Source organism: Ornithorhynchus anatinus, unplaced genomic scaffold, assembly GCF_004115215.2.
Source record: "Ornithorhynchus anatinus isolate Pmale09 unplaced genomic scaffold, mOrnAna1.pri.v4 scaffold_264_arrow_ctg1, whole genome shotgun sequence".
Taxonomy (NCBI): Eukaryota; Metazoa; Chordata; class Mammalia; order Monotremata; family Ornithorhynchidae; genus Ornithorhynchus; species Ornithorhynchus anatinus.
In genome coordinates this window covers 2,560,164-2,569,560 of record NW_024396743.1, presented here as the reverse complement: position 1 = coordinate 2,569,560, position 9,397 = coordinate 2,560,164, and the positions used below count along the sequence as shown (strand labels likewise).

The following is a 9,397-nucleotide window of genomic DNA, read 5'->3' as shown; positions in this document are numbered from 1 at the left end:
CCGGGGAGGAGCAGCAGGAGGGGGCGTCCCATACACTCCCCCCATCCCGGGGAGCGTGCAAGAAAAGGGGGTGCGGGCCTGCACTCTATAAGCGACGAATGCATCCTTTTATTGTTGCATCGTGCGCCCCCCCCCAGCGTTTAGCACAGCGCCCGGCTCACAGGAAGCGCTCAGTACATACCCCTGGATGGAGGAGGGTCGTGCGGTCGCGATTCCAGCCGGGGACATTGCACGGTGGAGCGATTAATTCTCTCCATGCTCCCCCCCCCCCCCCCCCCCCGGACTGTCATTTCGGTGCGAGCCGGAACGTGTCGCTTATAGTATGGACTCCCCCAGGCGCTCAGTACAGCGCTGCGCACACAGCGCTCAGTAAGTACGGTTGGGGGAGTGAATGCAGCACGGGGGGGAGGAGGAGCACCGCAACCAGGCTCGAGGAGCATCTTGAGACCCCGAGGGATGGGGACCCTGTGGCTCACATCCACCCTGGCGCTGGGCACAGCGCTTGGCACAGTGTGTGCAATTAGCCGATGCCAATAGTCTAATAGTCTTGGAGGGTGTCCACCCCCGGGGCCGCCGGGCTTGGCTTGGGGAGCACTGTGGACCCTGGAGAGGGAGCTGAGCTGGAAGGGGGAGGAAAAACGAGGATCCTCCTTGGAAAACTTGCAATCTTTTGTCTTGGCTTGGAAGGGAAGAGCCTTGGGGAAGACCATGTGCCGCAGGTCGATGGATGAAACCCATCCATAAAACCTTCTTGACAACCCAGGGCCTCCGGGCCTGCAAAGGATGCCTTCCCTCGTCCCTGTGGTCCAGGGCGGGCGACAGTTTGGGTGTGCTTTTATTCCTCGGATTGACAGATTTATTCATCATAACGGTATTTCTCAAGGCGACGAATAATAGCGATGGTGTCCGCTAATCCCTTCCTAGGTGCCGACCACCGTTCTAGGCGCTGGGGGAGATCCGAGGTCATCGGGTGGTCCCGCGTGGGGCTCACGGTCTTCATCCCCGTTTTACAGGTGAGGTCCCCGAGGCCCGGAGAAGTGAAGTGGCTCGCCCCAAGTCACACGACGGACGAGCGGCGGAGCGGGGATTAGAACTCATGACCCCCGACCCCCTGGCCCGGGCTCTTGCCACTAAGCCACGCTGCTTCTGCTGCCAGTATTTCTTGGCCTCTGCCTCGGGTCAAGAATGTAACTCCCGTTGTTGGGCAGGGACTGTCTCTATTTCTTGCTGAACTGTACTTTCCAAACGTTTAGTACAGTGCTCTGCGCACAGTAAGCGCTCAGTAAATGCAATTGAATGAATGAATGAACTCCATTTCAGGCAAAGCTCTTGTCGTCGTCCCCCCCTTTCCTTTTTGTCATAAGCAAATGCATAGTATAAATTACTTATTCTTATTAATGTGTGTCTCCTCTTGACTGGAAGCTCGTTATGGGCCCCCTTTCCTTTTTTTCATACGCAATTATATAATATAAATGAATTATTCCTATTAATATCTGCCTCCTCCTCTTGACTGGATCGGCAGGGAACATGGCCGCTGATTGTTTTGACGTGTAGTCTCCCGAGCGTTTAGTACAGTGCTCTGCACTTTTTAAGCGCTCAAGGAATACGACTGATCCAAGGAGTCGTTAAAGATTCCTTAAAATAATCCTGGAGACCGACCCAGGCCTCCACTGGTTCTTGAAACCCTCTGTTCCCACAGACAGATTTGGTGTCCTTACACTAATTTGATCCGGAAATAGAAAACCAGAGAAAACTGAAGAATTAATCCCATTTAACCATTAGAAGGGAGGCGGTATTGACTCTGAAATATCTATCTGTGAAGCAGGGCTTGGTATCAGTGACTTCAATTTCTTTCCCGTTTAAAGCCGCCTCATTTTTTACTTCTAAAAAATGAGATCGGAGATATTAAAAGACAGTTCTCAAAAACACACTTAATCTTCTTCTCCGGGAGTTCATTCGTTCATTCACTCATACTTCCTGGCGCTTATTCATTCATTCAGTAGTATTTATTGAGCGCTTACTATGTGCAGAACGCTGTTCCGTGGGAGAGGACAGGATGACAGAGTTGACAAACACCTTCCCTGTCCACAACGAGCTTATAGTTATTACCGAATGATCACATGATAATAATAGTCGTCAAAGTAACGGTACTTGCGAAGCATTTACTAGGTGCCAGGCGCTGTACTAAGCTCCGGGGAAGATGGAAGGGAATCGGGTTGGACCCAGTCCCTGTCCCATATGGAACTCACCCGATAGCGTGTTGTTAAAACGAAAGAAAAACCACAGCCGACCGTGGTTTGATATTACTTGGGAATATAAATAGCGTGTTGCGGTGATCCGGAACTTGACGAATTTTCCTCGTATGTTGAAGTAATGCGAAATGTCTGGGGATTTGGGGGGGAATTTGGTGTTTCAGGTGTGAAACCTGAGTGGAGTGAATGAAAGGCAGCCAGATAATTGAAGAACCCTAACTTTTCAAGTAATCAGGCATCTCTTAGCCAATGGCCGTTTCTTGCTTTTGGGGTTTTACCTGTTAAGCGCTTACTATGTGTTAGGCACTGTTCTAGGCGCTGGGGTAGGTGCAGGCTAACGAGGTTGGATAACGGTCCCTCTCCCGTATGGAACTCAGATGAGTTAACGTGAGTTTCAGATGTGTAAACTGAGTCCCCGTAAAGTGACTTGCCCAAGGTTGCCCAGTAGTCGAGCGGCGGAGCCGGGATTAGAATCCAGGCCCTTCTCTATCCACTAGACCATCCCGCTTCTCCTGCTGTTTGATCGTAACCTGTCGCTCGGCAGATGTTTCGTTCCAACTACGTGCTTCCCAACATCCCTGTTTTTTCCCAGGAGAGAGTGAGCTCAGAGGATTTAACGGCGCCTCTAGATTGTCAGCTCCTTGCGGGCAGGGAAACCTGTCCACCAACTCCGCGGACTCTCACGAGCACTTAGTACAGTGCTCCACGTGCAGTAGGGGCTCAGTCAGTACCACTGATCTGTTGATTAAGCGGATGAGAGTTAGCTAGGATCCCGGCCCTCGGGGAACTTACAATCTGTGAGCAGAGCACTGTACTGAGCGCTTGGGAGAATACTACAGAGTTAAGAGATGCGATCCCTCCCCTCAAGGAGCTTACAGTCAGCTGAGGGCAGAGCACTGTACTGAGCTCCTGGGAGAGGTCGATAGAGTAGTCATTCATTCCGCCGCATTTACTGAGCGCTTACTGCGTGCGGAGCACTGTACTAAGCGCTTGGAAAGTACAGCTCAGCAACAAAGACACAATCCCTGCCCTCAAGGATGTTGAGGGGACAATAGCTCGTTGTGGGCGAGGAATATGTCCGTTTATTATATTGTCCTCTCCCGAGAGCGCAGTGAGCGCTCAATAAATACGACTGAGTGATTGAACGACTGCTTCACTCCGAGAAGTTGCAAGGCGTCGCCCGCCCCCTCCCCCCCCCCGGCCCAAATCCGCCGCTCGACCTTTAAAGCAAACATGTCTCCCTTCTCTGCCAGGAAAAAAAACTGGAAGTCCTTGGAAAAGAGCCAGGATTGCAGGGTTGGAGAAGGGGCAGAGGGAGCCAGGAAATGTGTCGGTGGTTTATCCGCTCAGGGACACAGGGACGGAGGGGCTTTCGGGCCTGACGCTCTGTCTCCCAATCGCCTTTACTACAGCCCGGTAACACACCCCCGTTGCCAGAGGGAAAACATACAGGAGCAACAGATGTTGTGTGGGAGGGGTTGTGTGTTGAGGGTGTGTGGAATCACCCTTGGCAGGGAGTCAGCAGAGAAGCAGGGTGGTCCAGTGGGGAGAGCCCGGGCCTGGGAGTCAGAAGGACCTGCGTTCTAATCCCAGTCGATCAACGAATCGTATTTATTGAACACCTGCTGTGCGCAGAGCACTGGACTCAGTGCTCGGGAAAGGACGGGGGACAGAATCGGGGGACACGTTTCCTGGCCCACAACGGGCTTGCAGTCTAGAGGGGGAGAGACCTTAATATAAATAAATTGCTGATGTAATAAATTACGGATATAATCCCAGCTCTGCCACTTGTCTGCTGTGTGACCTTGGCTAAGTCCCTTCCCTTCTGTCTGTAAAATGGGGATTAAGACTGTGAGCCCCATGTAATAATAATAATAATGTTGGTATTGGTTAAGCGCTTACTATGTGCCGAGCACTGTTCTAAGCGCTGGGGTAGACATAGGGGAATCAGGTTGTCCCACGTGGGGCTCACGGTCTTAATCCCCATTTTACAGATGAGGGAACTGAGGCACAGAGAAGTTAAGTGACTCGCCCACAGTCACACAGCCGACAAGCGGCAGAGCTGGGATTCGAACTCATGAGCCCTGACTCCAAAGCCCGGGCTCTTTCCACTGAGCCACGCTGCTTCTCGTGTGGGACTGTGTCCAACCTGATTAACTTGTATCTACCCCAGCGCTTAGACCAGTGCTCTGCACGTAGTAAGTACGTAAGTACCGTAGTTGTTATTATTACAGTGCTTGGCACATAATAAGCGCTTAACAAATGCCACAGTGATTATTATTGGTTTTTTTCCTTCTCTTGTTGGAGGGCAGAGCAGATGAACCAGTTTCTTCCGCCTGGGACCAGAGCCATTACCGTGGTCTGGAAAAGTGCAGAGTGTCACCCTGCTCAGAGAGATTTGTGGAGTGTGCCGTGTGGGATTAGAGAACTAATAATAATAATAATAATGGTACTTGTTAAGCCCTTACTATATGCCAAGGACTGTTCTAAGCACTGGGGTAGATACAGATTGGACACAGTCCCTGTCCCACAGGGGATCACGCCCTTAATCCTCATTTTACAGATGAGGTCTCTGAGGCCCAGAGAAGCTAAGTGACTTGCCCAAGGTCACGCGGCAGATAAGTGGCGGAGTCGGGATGAGAACCCAGGCCCGGGCCGTAGCCACTAGACCACGCTGCTTCCTGAGCAGCTGATCGATTGACTTCCCCAGAGGAAGGGTCCTCCCAGGGCACTTAGGCTTTATCCGTCGTGTCCCCGAGGCAGATCTCGGCCCCCCGACCCCCCGGCCCCCCGACTCGGCCCCGGGCGGAAGCGAGCGGAGGATGGGAACAGCCGCCCGGCCATGTCTCTGGGCCGCCTCCTTCGACGCGCCTCCTCCAGAGCTTCGGACCTCCTGACCCTGAACCCCGGCGGGGGCGGCGGCCACCCCCCGGCCTCCGGGCCGGACGGGGAGATCGTCTTCTCCAAGAACAATGTCTGCGTCCACCCTCTGGAGGCCCTGCAGGGCCTCGGGGAGCACCACCCAGGTGAGCACCCCGGTGGGTGGCCGGGCCGGCCGGAGCGCTGCGTGGGCAGGGCTGAGAGCGTCCCCCTTCCCTCCCTCTGACGAGCCTGACGCCTCCCCTTCCCGGGCCTCGTCTTCCCCTCCCGCTTCCTGGGCCTCGTTGTTCCTGTGGGTTGGTCGAAATTCCGTGTCGGTCGCCGGGCTCTCAGAAGCACCAACGAAATCCAACACGATGCCACTTCCCCGCCCGTGCTGGGGGCGATGAAGGGGCACCACCTCGAACTTGAGCTTCTGGAGACCTTCAACCAAGGGCCCGTCGCTCTCTCCCTCAGGTTACCCGTGCCTGGACGTGGAGAAGGACGAGTTTCCTGGGATCACGGACTAGGAACCCATCTCTCTCTCCCAGGTTACCTCTGGCTGGATGTGGAGAAGGAGGAGCTTTCGGGGTCCTTTAACCAAGTCCCCGTCTCTCTCCGTCAGGTTACCTGAGCCTGGACATGGAGAATTATGAGATTCCGGGGACTTTAACCAGGGCCCTGCGTCTCTCTCCCTCAGGTTACCCGTGCCTCGATGTGGAGGAGGATGATTCCGGGGATCGTGAACTAGGGACCCGTCTCTCTCTCCCAGGTTCCCTGTGGCTGGACGTGGAGGAGGATGAGATTCCGTGGACCTTTGAGGCCCTGTCGCTCCCTCCCAGGTTATCGGTGGCTGGTCGTGGAGAAGGATGGGCTTTTGGGGTCCTTTAACCGAGGCCCTGTCTCTCTCTCTCCCCTCTGTCTTCCCCTCTCCCCCGCAGGCTACCTGTGCCTGTACGTGGAGAAGGATGAGCTCCTGGGGACGACCCTCATCCTAGCCTGGGTCCCCAACTCCCGCATCCAGAGGCAGGACGAGGAGGCCCTGCGCTACGTCACCCCCGAGAGCTCCCCGGTGCGCAAGGCCCCCCGCAAGCGAGGCGGCCGGGCCCACGCGGCCCCCGCCGCGACCCCCGACCCCGCCAGGGACACGGCCCCCGCCAGCCCCTCGTCGGAGGACGGGGACAGGCGGCCCCGGAGCGCGGGGTCGGTAGGGCCCCCGGGCACCCCGCGGTCCGCCCGCGGAGACTCGGGGAGCTCGTGGACGGTCGGCTCCCCGGAGGAGGCGGCGGACGGGGCGGGAGGAGGAAGAGGAGGGGGCGGCCCGGGGGCCGGGGACGACGAGGGCTCCCCCGAACTGTCGGCCGACGACGTGAGCCGCGACAGCCCCTTCGACTCGGACTCGGACGCCTTCTCTTCCCCCTTCTGCCTCTCCCCGATCAGCGAAGCCCTGGCCGAGACCAGCGGGCCCGGGTTCCTGGACGGCGAGAACAGGTCAGGCTCCGGACTTAATAAGAATAATAACATTTCTGGTGTTGGTTAAGCACTTACTCTGTGCCTCCCACGTATTTTCTTTATGGCATTCGCTGAGTGCTTACTCTATGCCGTGCACTCTTTTTAATGCTATTTCTGAAGTGCTTTCTGTGTGCCACGTGCCTTTTTTTTTATGGTATTTGTTAAACACTCGCTTTGTGCCTTGCAGTTTCTTTAGTGGTATTTGTTAAGCGCTTACTATGTTCGGAGCACTTTTCTGTGGTATTTGTTAAGCACTTAGTATGGGCCACACACTTATTTTCTTTATGACATTTGTTAAAAAGTGTCACGCACTTTTTTTTTGCTTTTCATTAAGCGCTCACTATGTGTCACACACTTCTTTTTATGGTATCCGTTAAGCCCTTACTATGTGCCAAACACTTTTTTTTAACGGTAGGCATTAATAAACACTTATTATGTGCCACGCATTTTTTTTTTATGATATTTGTTAAGCACTTACTATGGGCCAAGTGCTTTTTTGTGTGGTATTTAAGCCCTTACTATATGCTACAGACTCTTTTTTATGGTATTTGTTAAGTGCTTACTGGGTGACATGCACTTTTTTATGGTATTTATTAAGTGCGTACGTTATGCCAAGCCCCCCCTTTCTTTTTTGCAGTATTTGTTAAGCTCTTACTATGTGCCAAGCTCTTTTTTTGTGGTATTTGTTAAGCATTTTCTGCATGGCAAGCACCTTTTTATGGTATTTGTTAAGCGCTTCCTATGTGCCAGGCACTGTACTAATCGCTGGGAAAGATGCAAGATGATAAGGTTGACACAGCCCCTGTCCCATACGGGGCTCACGCTCTTAGTCCCCATTTTACAGATTTAGGAAACAGGCCCAGAGAAGTAAAATGACTCGCCTGAGGTCACCCAGCAGACATGTGGTGAAGCCGGGATTAAAACCCAGGGCCTCTGGGTCTCAGGACTTTGGGGCCGAGGGTGGGGTGAATACCAAGTGCCCAAAGGTGACCGATTGAAGCACCTGTCAGGCAGCCCTTCTGAAACAAACCCCCAAGTCGGCTGTAGGTAGCTCAACTCAGCGATCCACACGGCCCGGGGAGAGAGCTATTGATCCGGGAAGTTTTTCTAGCCAGGGTCATTCCCGAGGAGATAATAATAATGTTGGTATTTGTTAAGCGCTTACTATGTGCAGAGCACCGTTCTCAGCGCTGGGGGAGATAACGGGGTCATCAGGTTGTCCCACGTGAGGCTCACCGTTAATCCCCATTTTACAGATGAGGTCACTGAGGCCCGGAGAAGTGAAGTGACTCGCCCACAGTCACGCAGCTGACAAGTGGCAGAACCGGGATTAGAACCCACTACCTCTGACTCCCAAGCCCGGGCTCTTGCCACTGAGCCACGCTGCTTCTCAAATTGTACTCTCGCATGCGCTCAGTACAGTGCCTGCACACAGTAAGCGCTCAGTAAGTACGATCTACTGATGGATAACCTCGGCTCTGCCACTTGTCTGTTGTGTGACCTGGGTCAAATCCCTTCACTTTTCCGTGCCTCAGTTCCCTCGTCTGTAAATGGGGGCGGTTAAGACTGTGAGCCCCTTGTGGGACACGGCCGGGAACTAAGCTGATCAGGTTGTATCTGTGCCGGCGCTTAGTACAGTGCCTGCCCTATGGTAAACGTTTAGCAAATACCACTTTTTTTATACTTAAAATTTTTTTAGGGAAAGCAGCGTGGCTCCGTGGCTAGAGCCCGGGCTTGGGAGTCAGAGGCCATGGGTTCGAATCCCGGCTCTGCCACTTGTCAGCTGGGTGACTGTGGGCGAGTCACTTCACGTCTCTGGGCCTCAGTGACCTCATCTGGAAAATGGGGATGAAGACCGGGAGCCCCACGTGGGACCACCTGATGACCCTGTATCTCCCCCAGCGCTTAGAACAGTGCTCTGCACATAGTAAGCGCTTAACAAATGCCAACATTATTATTATTAAAAATAATAATAATAATAATAAACTAATCAAAAAGGAGGCTTGGGCGCCTCCGGCGTTGACCTGCTTGGGGTGGGCGCCCTCAGGTGGCGGCATGGCGGTACTGCACCGAGCCCCTGGCAGACCTCCAGAGGCTTCAGCGTTTATTTGATTTTGGGGCTTTTTTTAAGGTATTTGTTAAGCGCTTACCCTGTGCCACACACTGGCCTAAGCGCTGGGGGCCAGCCAAGATGATTGGATTTGGACACAAACCCCTACTCCCAAGTACAGCGCCGCCTAAACTTCTCTGTGCCTCAGTTCCCTCATCGGTAAAATGGGGACGAAGACCGTGAGCCCTACGTGGGACAACCTGATTACCTTGTATCTCCCCCAGCGCTTAGACTAGTGCTCTGCACATAGTAAGCGCTTAACAAGTACCGACATTATTATTAATGGATTGATGTCCCCTCCCAAGCCCTTCGTCCAGTGGTCCGCACACAGTAAGCGTTCAGTAAATACGGCACAATGAAAGAAGGAAGGAAGCCAGGGCCTGGGAGTCAGAAGGACCTGAGTTAAGCAGCCCGGGCTTGGGAGTCAGGGGTCAGGGGTCCTAATCTCCGCTCCACCACTTGTCAGCTGTGTGACTGTGGGCAAGTCACTTCACTTCTCTGAGCCTCAGTGACCTCATCTGTAAAATGGGGATCAAGACTGTGAGCCCCACGTGGGACAACCTGATCACCTAGTATCCCCCCAGCATGCGCTTAGAACAGTGCTTTGCACATAGTAAGTGCTTAAATGCCATCATTGTTTTATTTTTTCATTATTATTTTCTCC

General features: G+C 53.6%; 1 protein-coding gene across 3 annotated transcripts in view; it reads left to right on the top strand.

Annotated features, from left to right (window-relative positions):
- Positions 1 to 984: 984 nt before the first annotated feature.
- Positions 985 to 9,397, top strand: part of TBC1D16 (TBC1 domain family member 16) — a 32,162-nt gene continuing 23,749 nt past the window's right edge. For 2 of the 3 annotated variants that reach the window (XM_029056936.2, XM_029056937.2), the window contains exons 1-3: positions 985 to 1,013; positions 5,016 to 5,278; positions 6,053 to 6,602. In XM_029056936.2, the coding sequence (XP_028912769.1) occupies positions 5,095 to 5,278; positions 6,053 to 6,602 (734 nt within the window). In that variant the 5' untranslated portion in view covers positions 985 to 1,013; positions 5,016 to 5,094. The remainder of the gene's footprint in view (positions 1,014 to 5,015; positions 5,279 to 6,052; positions 6,603 to 9,397) is intronic. The other variant, XM_029056935.2, reaches the window with a different exon arrangement.